Source organism: Ruditapes philippinarum, unplaced genomic scaffold (genome assembly GCF_026571515.1).
Source record: "Ruditapes philippinarum isolate M1 unplaced genomic scaffold, ASM2657151v2 ctg8848_1_1_1_1, whole genome shotgun sequence".
NCBI lineage: Eukaryota > Metazoa > Mollusca > Bivalvia > Venerida > Veneridae > Ruditapes > Ruditapes philippinarum.
The window spans coordinates 28,918-50,147 of NW_026853835.1; the positions used below are offsets into that span (position 1 = coordinate 28,918).

A 21,230-nucleotide genomic window follows, 5' to 3' on the forward strand; every position below is an offset into this window, starting at 1 on the left:
TAGAATATTGAAAAAAAAATCAAATCGTAGAAATGAAAATTTTGCCTGTGTCTCCCTGGATTCTACACTTAAGAATTAAAAAGAATACACTAGTACTATGTGCTACCTATTCAGGTGATATCATGATTTTTTACCGTAATTATAAAGACCGTTGCTTTTTAAAGGTTCAAATACGCTGTTTTTACCTTTACCTTCATGAACATTATGCTCAATCTGTCTGGTTAAGTTCAATTGCCCATATATTTAAAAAGATTGACTATTATAATGGCGATTGAACAATAATTGATTATGAAAATTGCCAAGGATAAAATATAATAAATTGCCTGAAATATAAAAGGCCTGTCCCACTCTTTTTATAAACGGAGCATTAACGACATTTTCCGAAGATTATCTATAGAAATTATTGTGATTCATGTGGGTTATTGATTATTCACATGGACTATTATAATTAAATCTATAATTTAAAATTGAAACCTATTATGGAAAAATCTCAAGTTATTTTGACTCCACCATTTATAATGTCTCTTTAATTTATGTTTAAATATGGATCTCTTTGTTTGTTATTTCATAGGTAATGAGGGTATACGATGTAGTGTTGCCACACGTGACACTGAAGAAAAGTTTTTCCTTCAGTCAGAACGTCAGTTTACCTCTTTTATTTCTCACCAGATGGGCCAAATCTGTTTTAACGTTTTACGTTACGTTTTAACCCTGCGTAAAATCCAGACTGGATGACATCCTACAACAACTCAACTTCCTGAATGACGAAGGTCAAACGATAGGTCCAGATGGTAAAGGGACAAACGGACCTGACGCTGTGCTGTTGATGGTAGACTGGACATTGCAGAATCAAGTTAATAAGATTCCTGCCTTGTCGATACACTCGGTACTTTTAAAGCAAACTATTTACAATGATATAAAGGACAACGATTAATAACAGTACCTTTTATGGCTGAACAACCATTTTACACAATCGGAAATGCATTAGTACAAGGAGTATACTACTTAAATACCTGTACCAGTACTTGTCAATTTATGCTGTATTAGTAAAAATACCAGTATTGTACCAGTACTTTTATTTTGGAAGTTATTTACCCTTTAGCTCATATATACGCGAAACAACGCACTTTCGACCCCCCCCCTCTATTTGGCCTCAAATAGTGAAAAATTGTCATATTCGGGCCCCAAAAACGGTTTTTTGTTTGAGAAATGTTGCTTAAAAACGTGAGCACTTTTTCGGCCCACCTCCCATCCAAAAGATACATCAGGGGGTTGCCAGAAGGGGGATGTTTGGGTGGGGGGGGGGGGGGGTTGAAGGGGGCGGTAGTCCCTCTCATCGCCAAAAACATTTTGGACTTGTGAGAGGCTAAAAATAACCCCAGGTCGATCGTAAGGTAACGTCTTACCAACGCTGAAAAGCCTTTGACTCTATCTCAATTCTTTGAGAAGTTGCAGCACTTTGAAATAAATTTTGATGGAAAAAATCAAGGCAAAATAGTGATTTTTGGCAATTTTGAGATGTCCCCTCGTTGCCATGATAACAGGAAATTTAAGACTGAACATGCCGTTACAAAGGCAATGGTCCAGTTAACATTTGTGCCAAGTTTGATTAGTACTGTAGAATTTTTCATAGTTTCATAGCAGTTTGAACTTGTAAGAGGAGGCTTTTCAATGAAAACGGCCATTTTTCACAATATACTCATGAAAGGGTAAGGGAAAGGGTTAAGTACCTGTACTTTTACATTTCACCATATTTTGCATACAGACTGTTTAATATAAATTTCCACAATATAAAAGTATAAAAATAAATAGGATAATATATGGGATAAAAATTTACTCCTTTTATGAAAACCAAAGTTGTCCCTTATTAATGCAGTACCAGTGCCACATTTTGAGACAGTAATTCAGTACCAGTACATTTAGCAGAAAATACTTTATGCGAGTTATTCAGTGACAGTACATTTGTACCAATATAGTACTTGCAAAATAAATGTGCAGTACCAGTACCAGTAGTACATATTTGTATGCAATTAAAATATCAGTCACGTAACTTGTTCTTATTATTTACTTCAAAATTAAAAGATTACTTTGAATATAGACCTTTAATTATAGCATAGTGAATAACTTTTACTAACATAAAAATAATTGTACTATATCTTATATTTCAGTTTAAAATAAGAACCGTCACGATTTTTGTGGTACTTCATGACAGGACAGAATGAAAAAATCGAGTATATGAAAGTACCAGGTACTGATGCAAGAAAACTTCATTACTTATTTGTTTTACTTACTTCTAGGTACCTGATTTTAACAGTCTTATCTGATTTTCCCAATGGAAAAATATCTATCTATCTCTGAGTACTGCCAACCCCTCTCGCGAGTGTTATAGGCAGGAAATTGTGCGCGTCGGGTGTGTTAGTGAAAGGTGTGAGAGAAAGTAAAAACCTGAAAATGAACATGATCAGGATAGTGAGAGACATTGAAAACTTCTAGTCATTGTTAAAATATTTTTATTAGTAAGGGTGAAAGAAAGATTTAAAAGTAAAAACACAACAAGTCAACTAATACTGTATCTTAGCCACTGCCTGTTTGTATTGATCTAGATCAGGCAGGGTGACAATGTTCCTTGGGAGCTGGTTCCAAAGTGTGATACAGTGGGGGAAGAAGGAGAACTTATGGTAGTCTGATGTAACCTGTATTTTCCTAAGTGAGAGGGATGCATTATGTCTAGTAAGCCTAGATGGAGTTTTTAATGTAGGTAGGAAGGCTAATGGCTACAAGATTATGGTAATTTTAAAAACATAATAAGTCTAAAGTCTAGTCTGCGATGCTCGAGAGAAACGCCAGCCCAAGATCTTTCTGCATGGGCTGTAACTGATGACAAAGGGGAGTAATCCTGTTTTACCCAGCGTATCGCTCGTCTTTGGACCATCTCTATTTTTTGGATGTTTGATTGTGTGTAGGGGCTCCAAACAGTTGATGCATATTCTAGCTGGGGTCTTACTAGGGATTTATAAGCTAGTTCTTTTACTTTTTCATTTTTTGTATTGATATTTCGTTTTATGAATCCTAGGGTTTTATTTGCATTTGATGTAATTCTTGAGATATGTGTGTTGTAGTTTAGATCTGTGGACAAGTCAAGGCCAAGGTATTTTGAGCTAGGAACTGATGTTAAAGCTTGGCCATGAAATATGTATCATAAACACTGTCGTTTTGTTAAAAAGTATTTATATTTTTTTCTTTTTAATCGTAGCAGGTAAGGCTTTTTCATATTTCAAAATAATTTTAATTTTCGTTTTAGGACATGTGCGATGTTAAGTTGATGTTCTATTTGCACATCTAAAGATTAAATTTCGTAGACATGATGTAGAAACACTACAACAGCTAGTTGCAATTGATGTTACAGAAAAATCGTCTAAAATAAACAGTGCCGTATGTTACCCTTAGTGGTCATGGCAGCAATGGAAACCCTTTTTAGATATTTTTCAAGTATAAGGTAAACTATTTTTATCGCATTCAAATGAAAATATTTTAAATGAAAACTTTAAACTCTGAGTTTAGAAAAAGAAAATATCTTATACATGAAAGTGTAAGGTAGTATTGTTTCTATTAATCGTTTACTAGTAACTCTAATTTACTTTACTTACATTTTTATTATAACATGAAGTCAAAAATGTACATACCGTATAATTAGAACGTATTCATGGTCCTTAAAGAGTATATCTACGCCAAATCTAGTAAAACATTTTAACATTAGCCATTCCTTCTATAATTAAATTAAAATTATATGTTAGGATGGTCTTAGTAATAGAAAGAGCACCGAAACACGAGGCTATCTGATTTGTACGAGGGGGCGTAGCCCCCGAGTATTAATCAGATTGCCGAGTGTTTTGGTGTTCTTTCTCTTTTGTATCATAGTCAAACATAAAAGCACGTTCCCTGTTGTCACAATATGAAACCCCGGCAAAAATGAACCAATGAACGAACATCTGAATATGACATTTCTGTCGCTTTCCCTTTCTCTGCCGTCACAATATGTAAACCCCAGCAAAAATGAGCCAATCAATGGGCATGCTCTGGAGTGCGGGTAACTAATACCCGCACTCCACTTAATGCACTGTGCATGTATATGTATACGATTTAACCCTGACACATTTTCAACAGAAAGGTCTCCAAACTATGATACAAATTTTTATTATTTTACAAACTGACAGAAACAGTATGTGAAATCCTGCCACGTGACCATGTTTACGGAGCTGCCCAAGTTGTTCCATTCTTTTAACTATAAAATATTTTTAAATGTGTAAATATAATATTTAATATTGTTGATTTATACAGGCATATTAGGAAATAAGCTTGTAACAGTTGTCATTACGGATATTTATCGTTTTCTTTTTATAGAAAATTCCAGCACATTCGGTTCCAGTCAGACACACTGGGTGCGGTGATGGCGAGAATAACGCCCGAAAGCGAGAAACAATTGATTCAAGTCTCGAAAGAACCAGGATTCCGGTTCAGTTCAGGTGTCCGTCCATGAGTTTTTACGCCTGGGGTGTCAACAGAGCGCACTAAATATTTGGTGCGAAGCGTGCGAGCGTTTGTTAGTCAACACAATCAGTCTTGTTATCAGTGATCTAGGTGCACTGTTACAACAGTTTAGTGCATATACATATTTCAAATTTCTTGTTTCTATGTTCGTTCATCATATGGCATTATTGAATTGATTTACAATTTTCTATACTGCTATGTTCTAAGAAATAAAAAAGAAACGTAGAATTTTGAAATTAACTATTTATTTATTATTTTTCATAATCTTAAAGATATTAAACGTTACGTTAAAATACGTAGACTTATATGCTATTTTTTGTTTCTTTCTTTGTATTGGCTATATACTGCTGACTGGATGATTCAACATATGCGACCTGTGCATACAAAACCCACCAACACACCTGTGCCTTCCGATCGTGGTCTGCAATATTTGTTTTTCAGTCAGTACATATTTTGAAAAATTCCTGTAAAGATAATGAATGTTTTTTTCCAGATTGAAGATATTTCGCATGGTAATGATTAAAATACAAATTATTAACCGTGAATGACACATACGTTGGTGTTGTTATTACGTTGCTAAGCAACGCTTATAGTCGCATTCAGCGAGAAGTCTCTTATTTACATAACTTTATTACAAATCTATCGCCGTTGCTTTTTTTCTTTTATTTGATTATTTTGCAAATAGTAATAGTATAGAAGGTGTAATATTTAATGATGAAGTACTTGGAATTGTGAAATTGTTTATTATTCTATATGCTGACGACATTTTATCTGAGTCAGCAAACGACTTACAAATTGCTATTTACCTATATAAAAGTAACTGTGACAACTGGGAAATAACAGTAAATACATCTAAAACTAACATTCTTGTATTTTTGAAAGGTAAGAAAAAGTTTTACCTATGGTTATGAAAATCTAGGAGTTGTCGCGGTATTCAAATAGCTAGAAGTATTATTTAGTAGAAGTGGTAGTTTCTTAAAAGCAAAGACTTATATAGCTAACCAAGCAATAAAATCTATGTATTGTTTAATTGAAAAATAAAAAAAAAACACACAAAAAAAATTCAATTACCTTTGAATATGAAAAACAGATTTGTTAGACAAACTTGTAAAACCAGTTTTACTATACGGTTATGAATGCTGGGGATATGGTAATAACAGTATACCTGAAAAAGTACAATTGAAATATATTAAACATATATTAGGCCTTAAATCTAGTACACCAAATTGTATTGTGTACGCCGAATGTAGTGTTAAACCAATTTCTATTGATATTGATTGTAGAATGATAAATGTTTGGTCTGATCTAGTTGTACCTAATGAATTAGAACCATTTAGCACATTTTATCTTATAATGCAAGTAGTAATGTTAGTAGACAGACGTTTCTGTGGTTTAAGCATATTAAAAATATACTTGTCAAATGTGGAAACCCCATTGTGAGGACCTATCAGATGTTTCCCTATAATAAGCGGTTAGCGGTAAGCTAATGTGAAGCAAAAATTGTCAGATTTATTTCTAAATGACTGGTATTGTACAGTGAACAAATCGAGTAAATGTAAAAATTATAAATTATTTAAAGATTTTTTTTTATTTCGAACCTTATTAAACAAATACACCAAAAAACTTACTACAAGTATTATTTATCATCAAAATTAATTCTTTAACCTTTTGCATGTTTCATAGGGAATTCATGCATTGGAACAATATTTGTTGACTGCTTAGAATTTTTAAGCAAGATAAAATGTGAATTTAACGCTTGGCAATGGGAATGTTTACCTACTAGAGGTCAGATGACTGCTGTAAAATTATAATAAGCTCTCAGAAACCCAAGATTAGAGCTGGATATAACACAGTGTATAACACTGTCGTTCTAATTCTTCATTTAAAGATTTTATTTTATTTCGAACCTTATTAAACAAATACACCAAAAAACTTACTAAGATATGTAACAAGAACCAGCAGGCTTCCTGCAGAAACCGGAAGTTCGAATGGTATAGATTATTTAAATTTACGTAAATGTACACTTTGTAACAGCTTCGGAAGTATTGGAGATGAATTCCACTATCTCTTTGAATGCAATGAATTATCTGTACTAAGAAAAAGAATGTTAGATCGTAATTATGCCCGACTTCCAAATAATATTAACTGTTCAAACTATTATGAATTGCCATGTGTGTACATGAATTGAGTTCTGAAATAAACTTTGAAACTAACATTTTTCAGTTAGATCAAACTAATTGAGTTGATTTAAGATAAACAAAAATTGCCGCTTTAAAAATTTTTCAATTAATAAATGTCAACTAATTTTTTCGACGTCATTTGTTAACACAGTGTTCAAATTTATGACGTTCTTTAAAAAGGCATATCTCGATTTACAACCGTTTGACTTAAAAATAGTTTTCACTATCTTATTCAGAACGAAAATCTCTTCAAAAATGAGATAAAAACCAAATTTCGAAAAAAAAATGTCAATCATTAAGACCGTTTTTTCGCGTCGTGCGTCAATTATTTTTTTTCAAATTTACACATTTGTTTTTGGAGATTTTCCCATAGATAAAATTGTTCAGGAAAGCACCGAAAGATATTGCAGTTGCTGCAAGTCCCCTGTCTACTTTGTAGGCATTAAAATCTATTATTAGGAAATGCCCTTTACAAAGTTTAGTACTATTAATTGTAATAAATTTGTAGGTGATGATCATCTGACAATTCTAAAGGTCTTATCTAATTGTAATAAATAAAATGTTGATATTCAAATTTTAGACAAAAATGTTAAGTTATGATATAGTATGTACAGAATTTGACAAATTATTATATCATAATTTATTTTAATATGATAACACAATTGTTTAATTACAGCACCTGCTGACATTCAATTACTCTGATTTTTATAAAATGTACTACAAGTATTATTTATCATCAAAATTAATTCTTTAACCTTTTGCATGTTTCATAGGGAATTCATGCATTGGAACAATATTTGTTGACTGCTTAGAATTTTTAAGCAAGATAAAATGTGAATTTAACGCTTGGCAATGGGAATGTTTACCTACTAGAGGTCAGATGACTGCTGTAAAATTATAATAAGCTCTCAGAAACCCAAGATTAGAGCTGGATATAACACAGTGTATAATACTGTCGTTCTATATTTTATTGTTCAGAACTTTTTAAACATGAAAGGTTGACCAGTATATGTAGCTTTTATAGATTCCCAGAAAACTTTTGACTAAGAAGACCGAGGTTATTTAGAGGTTAACAATTTGTTGCTGCTCGCCATTATGCAATAATGGCCCGAAGATGTGTATAATGGCCTGAGAGCCGCAGGCCCAAATGACATTATATGGACTCAAGGGAATAATCGGGAGTTATGTATTTGGTGGCATAAGTGCACATTGTTTCGTTATTATTTGTCATGATTTATTTTTTTTTCGAAAATAATATTCATAATGTGTAAGTCGAACACGATAACAATTACATAATTCATTATATTATATTATAATAATTTCATTACTATAAGGAAATATGGGTTGTGCAAGTTATTTAGTTATTACATGTTGCACGCTTATTGTAAAAGAGTAGAATTACGTGGATATGGACATATAAACCAAAGTAGCAAAGTGGCTGATCATGCAAGTTGGCTTTTCGAGTTCAAATCTGCAATTGTACATATACTTATATGATTTTTTACTTTCTAAATATATTTTTTTAAATTTTAAGTGCTCGTTTTCTCTTTTAAACCTATTATCATTTATTTCGCACATATAAACTTTTAACCTAAAATGGTTATGCAAATTTGATGGTTTTGGTTTTGACAGCCATTGCATAGATTTTAATAATTTATATAATTTATTTGAAACTCTGAATTCCATTCGCCTCGTTTTTAACAATTTGGACTCATTTGTATATTTGTTTCTTCCATTACAATTTATCCGGCCATTTATCACCTTCATATATTATTGAACTGTATTGACTGCAACTCAGTCTGTGAAATGCGAATCTATTTAGTTGAAAAAACAGTTGAAAACAGATGATAAAATATGAAATAAAACTGCCTTTTCCAGGTCTTGAAGCAATGTCTCTATAGTCCCGAAGTAAATACTCGTTCTCCACCCTGTTTCGCTAATGATGATGTAAACAGATAATGAAAGTGATAACGAATTCGATAACGTTTTCATTAATTGGTCTTACCAATATGATAAAATAGGTTGTGCAAGTAATCTTATTTTACATTAAGCATTGTTATTGAAATATAAGACAACATAAGTGGCCACAGACACTAAGTCAGAGTATCGTAGTGGTATGGTTATGAAAATGATGTTTCGAGTTCAAATCCGAAAATGCGCATATTCTTTATTATGATATTTATCTTTCATATATTTTTTTATAGTTTGTCACGTCATTGATTATTGTCTCTTTCTTACATCATTTACATACCACCAGAAAAGTTTTTGCCTGGTAGGTGGTATACTGGTATAAAATAAATTGCTCGTGTAACCCCTTTTGTGTCCCATCTATCGCTATATACAGATCGGTCAAGAAAAGGAGAGAAGTAGAAATAGAAGATCGTTGACCGAACTTAATTCTGTTTCATGTTTATATCGTGTTTTTTGGGGTTTTTTTTGCTAGCTACATTACAAATATTTGCTTTTGTCCGATAGATTGTCGGAATACAGTATAAATATATTATTTTTCACTGCGAGTAAATTTTAGCGAAATTCGCGGTCACTATAATTGCGCGAAATTTTTTCACCGCATCCCGAAAGAAAGCCTAAAACGACAAAATTGAAAATGTTGCAGGCTCGTTGAAAGTTACCGTCCACGCCACCTCGCACCTGCATAAGCAGAATTCAACACTTCAACATCAAAATGGTGAAATTTTTAATTTAGAAACATCCGCAGCTTGTTCATACGGCGGTTAACATAGAACCTTTAATGTGACACGTTAATGTCATTCCATGAAAATCGGCGTATTGTCCAAGAACTAGTAATTCGCGAAAGTTTCTACGAATACAGTACAGTCTTCATATAAGTCTTCATTTACATTTTTCAGCGCCTCGATCTATGTCCCCAGAGGGATCTTGGTAAAATAGACACTGTGGATACCTGTAAACCAATGCCAAAATATAGTGAAGAAGTTCACCACTTTCAGCTTTCTTGTCAGGTTTGCATGATAATTTGTATGCTATTTCTTATGTCAGTTTTGAGTGGCGACATGGTGAGTGGTTAACACGTCCGACTAGTAATCTAAGGATTGCTGACCGCGTGGGTTCAAACCCTGTCAGGGGGCAAGCCGTTCATTACTTAGTACTGGTTGGTTCCATGAACGGATTCGAGAGTGTTTCAATAAGCTTATAGCTTCCAACACAATTGAACTAAAATAAATTTGTATAAACTAATGTAAGTCTTGTGTTTACATTTTTCTACATTTATGATTTTTTCTCACATTAATGCTTCTTTTTGAAGGTATCTAACATGCTCTATAACTTGTTTAAACTATTAATTCTCGACTTTTTGCTTGGCGGGGTCTCAGGGTGAAAACACGTATGGCACAAATCAGCCACAATGTTTGCCCGTTTAAAATAATGAATGAAATATATATGTTCGTTTTTAGCCATTATGTGCATTTTGACTTTTAAACAAACTGAAAGATGCCATCCCTTTTGTTTTAAAATGTTTTATTGTTAAATTCTCTTTCAACAGAAATACAAATGAGTCATACATGTACAGCGATAATACATGTAGATGTTAAATGTAGGGTTTTCCCAGCTAATCCGGTATTTAGAGTATTTGAGTTTTTCCCAGTTAAACGTAGGTACAATCAAACTTTTACCGTTATGGCTTCATGGTGCACTACCTGTCACAATAGATACTTCAACCCGTTGCGATCATTTTCGAAGCTGTAACTGTTAAAGTTTGTTTGTACCAACGTTTAACTGGGGGAAAACTCAAATACGTAATAGTTACCGTACGAGGAATAGGTCTGCATAGTATTTACAGACCCGGGTGGAGTTTTGAAGACCGAGAGAGCGTAGCGATCGAGGTTCTTAAAAGGCCACCGGGTCTGTAAATACTATGCAGACCTATTCCGAGTGCGGTAACTATCTTACCTACATGCTCTTTTGTTTTTCTATCCATACATCAGTTTTTAGCTCAGCATTTATTAATATTACTCACAAGAAACATATTACTTATGTACTTTATCATGTTTAAGAAAGCATTCCAAAGCCAAGCAAAGATACCATCCGCTACGATCTTGTAATTCATTCGTTCACAAATCATGCAGGTGTTATTTGAATATTCTCGTGATTTTCGTGGGGTTTCATTAGGTAATGTACTTGTTGAGTTGAGTCACAGAAAATGAAAACAGAACTTGTCGTGTAGGGAAAGGTAAGATCATTATTTTGATATATGAATACATAACATATTAATAATATAAACAAATACTGAGGAAGATAACAATGTTTTCTAATCATAAAAACAAAAACGAAACACTTTATCTTTATATATAATAAATTTCATGGTAAATAGATGATCAGGCTATTTCTTATATAATTAAAATATACGATTTTTCAAAGGAAAGTAACAGACGGGGTTCTATGAATAAATATTAGTTATACATGTAGTTACTCCGTTATGTAAGTTGGGTTTCGTTGTTGTTGTTTTTTATGATGGCTGATTTTAAATGTTCTTAGAATTTCATCCATGCATGTTTGGAAGAATTTTCTTTCCGTGTATTCTTAATTAGCATTATCCGTTTTAAGACCGCATGTAAGCACGCGGTCTAGAATGGAAGCGCAAGTCGTATTCTTGGTTCTGGTATACAAAATCCAAATTGTAATGTAAAAATAACTGGGAAAAAATGAGAAAAACGGTCTTATACTTAAGATGAACTATACTCTCACTGAAAGTAATATTTTGGGAAAGAAAGATGCAGAAGTTGACTTTGATTCGATATGCACCAATAATATAATCGTCGTATTTATCCTATAATGCAGAATTGTTAAAATAATGCAGGATTGTGCAAATTCAGACATATTTGTGGAAATAAATACCGAAAACTAGTATCTTATGAAGCTATATAGTTCGGCAAATGTGTTAGGTATACCGAAAAGCAAACTTTAAAGAAAGGCTTAATGTGCGTTGTTATACTCATTAATATCGGCGAAACACAAAACTTCAACGCCAGAACAGTAGCCAGTTCGTTTTTCTCACAAATAATCTGGAATATAAGTTAAGAGGGTATACTTACGCGCTAATTTATTTCGATTATTTCGATTAATCTTTAAAATATATATTGACCCTTTTTCCTATTCAAAGCGGTCATTATCCCCCCCCCCCCTCCCCACAATTCAGCGTTATTTTACGGTGAATATTGTGTACTGTAATGCACGAGTTTCTCGACTTCACATGTTTTCTATTGTATAGAGAACAATAGAACAATAACCGGTCGGTATCTATTTGCAGACCTGTTAACCGGTCGGTAAGTGATTTACTAGACCGCTTTTAACAAAGGAGCCGGTAGGTAATCTTAATTCTGGAGTACGTTAAATAAATCGTCTTGTTTTCTTAACAAAGTACAGAAATAATCATTCATAAATTGGCAGAACGGCAATTGTACAGCAAGGACTCGTTATAATGTAATTAACTATAATCAAGTTGTTAGTTGCGACTTTCAATAATCTTTTTACAAAAAGTGAGGGATTCTAAGGGTAAGTGATTGCTCTTTCTCCAAATGACATAAAAGTTGTAGACCCGGTATGATTTAGTCTATTTATGGACGGTAGTGGTAATTGCAATTTACCGTCCACGCCCCTTTCACCGGCTTTAGCAGTATTCGAAATCAATATTTTAACATATCAAATGATGAAATAAGAAATTCAAGTTTTCGTTTACCAATTTCGTCTAGTTGATTTTCGATTTTCATTCATCATAAATGATGCAAGTTTTAAAAAAACAAAACCAAAAGAGACAAGTAAACGCTGGTTACAAAATGATTAACTTCTGCTTCGCTCTCTCTTTCCGTCATCGAGATGTATCTCTCAAAGTCTGATTCAACAGTTGTACCAGTCATTAAGTTAGTAAGCATAAAACGTTAATGCTAATCGATGCTCAAATACTTATAACTATATATAAATTTATGCATATATGGTGTCAATTCAATAAGACTGAAACTATATATGAACAGAATAATTTATTTGAGACTTGTACATGATACATCGTAATGAAAAAAGATAAACAAAACAATCTTTACATCATGTGAAAATGAATAATAAGATAATGAATCAGATAAGGGGTATTGATATATATCGTTATACAATAATTATGTAATTGATTATGCGCTTTTTCTTTTAAACAATATTGGAAATCCGTCACAAGTTGAAATAAAAACAAAATTACATATCATATATGTAAGCAAAATTAGTACAGAGCTTTTTATTCATTTGATATAGTTATGTTGTTCAAAATTTAATAATAAATACATATTCTAAATTAAATGAAATAGGAATATGCAAAACTCTTAATCATATTTCTTTTTGAACAACCTTCGTAGATGGCAGATATGCAAACTTGATGAATTTTTTTTATAACAGCTAGCTAGCAGTACATTATTTGAAAGGCTTGATACATAAAGGTCAACGAGGTTAAATGGTTCAAACCGTCTTAAGGTTACAATATTAACAAGGTTAAATTCTGAGTTTTTTGATTTTAATATTTTCCCTCATACAGATGCAAGCTGAAACATATATTAAGATACAACAACAATTTTTTCATCAAATACGTCTATTTCCTTGTTTCAAATAATTCGGAAATTTTACTGTGAAGGATAGGATAAAATATCGAATAAGACTAGATTGACAGTCCCGGCTACCATTAAATTTTCTTGCCTTTTATCAATTATGGTCCGAATTTGGCAGGGACTTTACTCCCTCATTGAAGAAAATATCCATTCTGCTTATTGTTGTTCGGTGGTTATATTCCGGTACATGCTCGGCCTTGAAATAATGCACGAAGAGGCACCGGTATCTTACTCCACCAGTAATGAGTGATACATTCTAGCTTCTAAGATCTTTGGCAAGTGAAAAGCATATAACTCTTTATAAAGTTTCGGTATGGTGAATATCGATCCTAACTTATATTAAAAAACGTTAGGTAAATATTTGACATCTGTCATAATTTGTTAGTTCCCATATATAAAAATATCGTCGTCATGATAAAACAAATGCCAAAATAAGTTTCGTGAAGTCTAATTACTATAAAATGTAGCAAAAAAAAAAACTTTAAGATTCCAGTTCCTTTGTCACAATTACTAAATCATGACTGCTAAAACAAACTACATGTATTATCTCAAATGTAATATTTTACCTTGGATTACTTTTTAATTGAAGTATTTTTGGGAAAAACCTTAAGCTTTTCTTAAAATAGATCTCAATGTTTCCTGGATAGTAATTGCGTCAATTTTAAAAGCAATTATAAATTGCATTGATAGATATCATTATGTATAATCGATAATGCGCTTTTATTTTTAACGATATTTGAAATCCATCACAAGTTGAAATTATAACAAAAGTACAAATCATATATGTAAACATCAAAGCAAAATCAGTACAGCGTTTGATATATACATTAAACACAGTTATTATTGAAAGATATGCAAACTTTATGAAAAGTTTGATAACAGCCACATAATCATACCCAATCAGCTAACAGTAGCTTTTATGTAATTCAAGTGCTTGATACATTAAGGTCAGTAATCCAAAAGTAACGATGTCATTAAGGTCAAAAAAATTATTATGCTGATTTCGTCCCACATACAGATACATGCACAAAAATGTATCAGATACAACTACTTAGTTTCTTCAGACAAACAAGCCTGTTTCCTTGTTTCTTTTAAATGATTCGGACATTTAACTGTTAAGGGTAAGGCATTCTCGGCTACCAAAAACGGTTTATAACTAGCTAAAATGCAAATCCTTTTAAATGACTACATGCAGTTATTTAAACAATTATTAACTTACATATTTCATTCATATTGTAAACTTTTTCATCTATGAAATTAATCTCTCTTGTACCAGTTAGGATTCGAATGTCGGCATGGACTTAAGTTCCTCATTTGACAACAGGTATCCACACTGCCTATGATCGTTTGGTGGTTCTCAGGCTCGTACGCATTGACACTGGTGTCTTACTCCACCAGTAATAAGTGCTACATCTAGCTATCGATATCTTTGTCAAGTAACAAGCATACTTTACAACTCTTTATAAAGTTTCAGTCTCGTTTAAAGGGACTCCACTGAGGTTTTTTTACATGATAGTACTGAAAATATTTTTGCAGATAAATGAACTAATTAATGTAGGGATAGACCACTAATCTTTGTGCAAAATTTCAGATCATTCGCGCACTTCGTTTTTCCAAAATAATGTTTCAAATTGTAAAAAAAACCAGAAATGAAAAGCATTTAAACGCTTTTTACTTAAATCGGGCTAAGAAAAGCATAAAAATACGATTTTCAATTTATTTCAAAGTATATTTCTTAATTATCTTTGCATATTTCTGTTTAAAGTGTCCCAGCTCATGTAAGAAATTCAAGGGTTATGTTTTTAGGCTTTTAAACCTCAGTGGAATCCCTTTAATAACCGTTAAATTGACATTATGCTCATTTTTTCACTGTCAAGTTGAGTTGAATAAGTGATAAATTAGTATTCAAAAGATTGACTTTTAAAAGGAAGGATGATTGACTAACAATGGATATTTATGATTCAATATATAGACGCTCTAAAATATAAAAAGACTGCCCCACTCGTTTTAAGAATTGAACATTTCAGATACATTCTAAAGGATATGCATAGGCATTTCCGTTGGTCATGTGGTTTATTGATTATGTTTTCTCAGTAAAATGTAAAATTGAACCAATTATGACAAAATGTCATGTTATTATGATTTTTACCTGTTCACAGACCATTAACCATTGGATGTCACTTTAAGTAAATATTAAACATCTGCCATAATTTGTTAGTTCCCGTATATAACAAGCTCAAAAATAGCGTCGTGATGATAAAACAAATTACAAAAATGATTCATGAAGTCGGCTTATTAGTACTATAGAATGAAGGAAAAACAACTTTCATATTCCGGTACCTTTATTACAATGACTAAAACATGAATTTTTCTATCATTAAACATTATCTCAAAGTGTTTTACTTTCGGATTTAGGTATTTTTGGGAAAAAGCCTTTTGGGAAGTTCTGTTTAAGATTGAGCTCAATGTTTCCTGGACAGTTATTGCGCCAATTTTTTAGCCAGTTATAAAAGCTACTACCACTTGTGTATTCAATATTAAAGAAGAAGAAGATAGTGGTATAGTGGTAAATCCATGAAACGATATCAAAGTAATATTCGTATAATAGACTGAACCTTATGAGTAAATTTTGAAAGTTTATATTATATAATGTGCTATGCATGTCCAATGTATGTCTTAAGTATATTCTTATCTTAAATCAGATATAATATAACAAGTTAGCATATTGTAGAAAATGTTACATATACCAACAGTTTGAACAGACAATAACAAACACTGTATTAAAAAAATAAGAATATAGCAGTGACTGATATATGTTATGTTCGTTTAAGTAATAATAATATCAAAATAAATGAAAGTCCTTGCATTTTTTCACTTTTAAATATTAAATTTATATGCATGTATAGTGTGATGATACAAATTACGTTAAAACCAGCTTCCATCTTGTAATGATGAAATAATAATTTAAAAAGTAGACAATACACTAATAGATACATGAAATACCAAGTAAAATATGAAGTCAGCATTTCATATATCAAAACTAGCCAAAGCAAAATAATGACATTTTTTTTTAAATAAAAAAAATAACAAAACATAAACCAGTAACATAACATATTATAACATCTTTGAATTGGATTGGCTGACTGTCTTCCTTCTTCACTCGTATGAACGTATTATTTTTATGATAACGCATCTGTACTTAAAGTTATTCAAAATAATGCATATCTTGACATTTTACACATTTTTCAATTTCTTATAGACTGAAAGCTTCAGCATGGCTCATTCTGTATACTATAAAAAGAGTCCGAGTATCAATTTTAACAGAATATGGAAACATCAAGACTCCGTTAAATCCACTTTCGTTTAACAAGTCTATCACATGTTATGAATTCCATTGTTAGAACTGTTACTTAAATGCCAACAGCCGTGATAGTAGGCCTATTGTATTTGAAATGCAATTTTCTATTTTTCAGCAAAGTATCAGAAAATACATTTTATTACTACGATTCAATTTTTATTATCAGTGGAAATCGACCTGATTCTCCATACAGACGTTGCTTATTGGATAAAAAGTCAAGAATTTTCTTTGCACACAAGATTTCACAATTTTATTCATGGAACGTAATATTTGATGTAGCTTGCCGTAGACTCCATGTTTAACAATTTTCATCTAAAGTGACGACCTAACTATTAGTGTATGGTATTGTACTTTGATTTAAAACCAAATTCCGCGTCCGTGATGATGTCATTTAATTCTAACCAATAAATGAAGAAATGAAAGAACGAATGCATAACCTAAAAATTATAATTATTGACTTCAGTGATTACTATTATTATTTTTCACTGTAGCATTATATAAACAGTGCACTTGGAAAAAATCGACCTTTAATATCTATTATAGTCAGAACAGAACATATGTTCTTCATTAGAGTGGTACCAAAGGTAGATCATCGTAACATATTTACAAAATTTACAGTAAACATATTTCAGTCATAAGATAAACCATTGTTAATAATTATCGAATCGCAATGACACATACATTAGCACGTTTACATTTAATACATTTACATGCTATGTTAAACATACAATATCCATCATTTTCTATTCTAAGAGGATGGACATAAATACATGTATAAGAAGCGTCATAGCAAGAACTAGTGCTAAATTCGTGGGAATTGTTCTTTTATCACTTTTAAAGCATGCTTGCTTTAACATAATAATACTTTTTATGTACATTTTCCCTAAATCAACATAACATGGGCTAATCAAAATAAAATGATATTCGTCTTCAATGTCGTGCTCATCACAGTTTATACAATGACGTTGATTTCATCCGATTTTCTGTGTGCCGTATTGACGGGTTTGAATTTTCAAAGGATGTGAAGACAACATTGTGTTAAATAACATCTTAAATTAAAAGGCAAAATATCCAAGTACTTTGCATACTCAAAATCAGGTTTAACATGATTAGATACTTCTTATACGAGAACCTGAAAAATGTTCTAAATAAATTAATTAATACAGCTTTAACCTATCTGCATTTCTTATAGAAGAATAGAATATTCATTTGCTTATTGCTTCTTTGATATGGAACTGTCAGCAGGTCTAAAATTAGACAGCAAAAAATAAAAAAAAATAAAAAAATTAGCCACACTTTGGTTGCTTTTTAAAGGTCTTAGTTTGTCATCTTTCATAATTTAAAAATGAGAAAATCAGTACACCCCTTTTCATTTGCTTGTCCAATGTAAAGCCTATGTGACCTTTCACTGACAAGGAGTGACTGTGGTGAAAATCCATCATCTCTTGTCAGAAGTTCATTCCATTCCCCTTCTCTTGAAACCACACGCAAGCATTTGAATCCACATACATAGATTGACTGACTTTGATCAGAGGCTACAGCATATGGCCCAAACATATTGTCATCTATATATGGAAAATCTCTTAAAATATTGCCAGACATATCACACGACTGTATGCAGTGCTTTGAACGAGAAGCAAAAATGATTTGATCATCATTTGTAAGGTTTATTCTGTCAATGCCGTAACCGAAAGAAGCAATGGTTCTCACTAAATGACCATTTAGTGACCAACACTGAATGCTAGCAGTTCCATTATTAGTGACAGACACTATCAGCACGTTTTCAGACTTATGGTATCTGATTCCTAAACAATATTCAACTTTTATAGATGAACGCTTACCTTCAGAAATCTTTTGACAGATAGTAAAAAATAATATCCTGTGTTCTTTTGGACAAGTAATTGCTATTTCACCATTTGGACTATCATAGCTAATAAATGTGATACTCCAAGGTACATATTCAACCTGTTGATATACCACTGAATATTCATCGGAAATAATAATCAGTCTTTGGTTTACATAATCTACAAGTATCACTGGAAATCTTTCATTTGATGGTGTTGCTATATCAGTTATAGAGCACGACTGCTTTCCCCCTGCTATATCTACCTTTTTAAGAAGCTTAAGTTCACGTCTACCAATTTCCCCTTGATGTTTCTCGACAACCAAGTTTTCCGAATCAAGCATTTGGTACTGTGATTTATAAGAAACACGTAAACGCGGGAGACCGAATATTCCCTTGAGATTTCCACTTAAGTTGTCTATTTTGCTCTCTTCCTCGGTCATTGATATGTATCTCTCAATTTTTGACAAATTGGTATCACTTTTTAAGTCCTTTTTCTGAAACCGTAAAAATATTATATAAGCACTCAAAATCATAAAAAATAGACAATTTTATTACATATATACTTATTAAGAAATATTGATGAAATAAAATGCGTATTTCAATGTCCATATTTTTACCTTAAAATTTTATTTTTTCAACACAGTCCACTGCACATATTTTCCGTACTTTTTACGGATCTCTTGCCGGACTACTTTCATCTAAATTCAGCCAAAACAAAAAAAGAATTCGGAAAGTCTTTCAAATCATAATGTCAAAAAAATGTATATAATATACAGAAAATTCAAGTTTTTCTATACATACATGATTTATTATCATAATGTTGTATGAAAATTTTCATATTTTACCATTGACTACCGCCACATATGAAATACCACCAATGAAAATAAATCCTTTATTAATAGGAAAAAAGTTTGCTATCTGTCAAAAATATGTCCGTACAAAAGTCAATAAATATGAAACCAATTCACGGAAAGTTTAAAGAATTAATTGCCTGTTTGGATGAAGTGCGACAATTTTTTTACTCAGTCAGCATTATATTAATTCAATGGTTTAATACATAACAATCACTGATCTTGTAGCAAAACTACCCAAGTCATATTTAAGTTATATCGGGACCGTATCACGCTCATTGGAGATTGTTTGTCATGTAACATCTAGGTTAAAACCTGAAAGCAACAAATATGAAAGAGTCTCTATATAATTATATATTTATTATACCTTTTTAAGTTTCTGACATATATCGAGCATCTCCGTCTGCCTATTCTTGCTTTCCTCTCGAAATCTATATACCTCATTGTTTAAGCGTTTTTCTGTTTCGTCAAAATATTTGTTAACTTGCTCTCTATCTAAACGGATTTGTGACAAAACCTCCTCATACGATACGTCAGATTCTTCGTTGGCATTTGTTTCTTGCTTTAGTATATACGCTGCTTTATCTTCTACATATTGGATTTTTGAATTAATGCGTTTACTTTCAAAGTCATAAATATCATGAATGTTATCCAACTTATCACAGTGTCTATGCTCTTTTAAAGCACATTCGCTGCATACAATTAATTTATGTGTTTTGCAATGATATTTTAGATCTTCTGAAGGGTGAACATAACATTTTGTATTGTATATCCTCCTTCTCCTTGGGACTGATGGGGGAGATTTCTTTGTCTTGAATTCATCACCCTTTTCACCTTGATACAGAATCTGGTCATCTGAAACCTTATGTTTATCTGAGTCTGGAGGCGTGGGGGCTCTGTCGTTTGACATAATAGTCTTGTATTCAACAAGAACGTGGTCTTTGAAAGGTTTTGGTCGACGATGATATTTGTAGCAAGCATCACATAAATATTCTCCACATGTTTTGCAATATCCGTAAGCTTCATGAAGGACATTTTCGTCTAGGCAGGGTTGGCATTTTTGCTTGACCTTATCATCACTGCTCTCCTTACGTCCTGGCACCTCCATATCAAATGTTTTAACCTTAAAACGTTAAAAACATAATGAAATTACAATTGAAATTAAAGTCAGTTTGTAGTTTGTTTTATTTTGATCTATAATATTGTTTAATTTTGATCTTGTATACAATTTATAACACTCTCAATACATGTTTGTTCGTATCTAATGAAATTTTTGTTTCGATCATCATTCTCTATACTTTGAAGGTTCATTCAGACAATCGTGACAAGCGTCATAACAACTGTCTGATACACATGATGTAAATAATGCAATGTTTAATATTTTGATTATTACTCATTCTGGTAAATCAAACTCCTAACATTGGTTACTTTTCTTGATGCCAAATACTGTTACTTCTCATGATGTTGATAAATGAAGGGAAAATCAATGCATGGAGATTGCTGGTATGCAACCTTTAATGATGACAAAGATTTAAAAGCGTTTACCGTCCATAAAACAAAAGTTATGACACAGTTTGAAACTTCAGTCCATAGGCCATAGATAAAATCGAGTGTTTTCCTGTTAATACCAAGAGGCTTCAATAAAAATTAAGGATAACTTGGGAATTTGGAGGCTGCAGCTCGAAGTTTGTAAAAGATATACTCAATAAAACAAGAATAGCCATAGTCTTGAACTTGAATTAAATAAAATAAATAGATAAAGTATCCCTTTTTAGCAATTAATGCATAAATCTAAACATCGTTCCAATTTAAGTAAAACAGAGCACTGCCGGA

The 21,230-nt window shown here is 32.0% G+C and overlaps 1 protein-coding gene across 1 annotated transcript in view; it reads right to left on the minus strand.

Moving 5' to 3' along the window:
* LOC132738118 (uncharacterized) overlaps positions 1-20,600 on the minus strand; it is a 43,094-nt gene extending 22,494 nt beyond the window's left edge. The window contains exon 1 of the mRNA XM_060725546.1: positions 19,765-20,600. Coding sequence (XP_060581529.1) covers positions 19,765-20,505 — 741 coding nt within the window. The 5' untranslated portion in view covers positions 20,506-20,600. The remainder of the gene's footprint in view (positions 1-19,764) is intronic.
* Between the last annotated feature and the right edge of the window lie 630 nt (positions 20,601-21,230).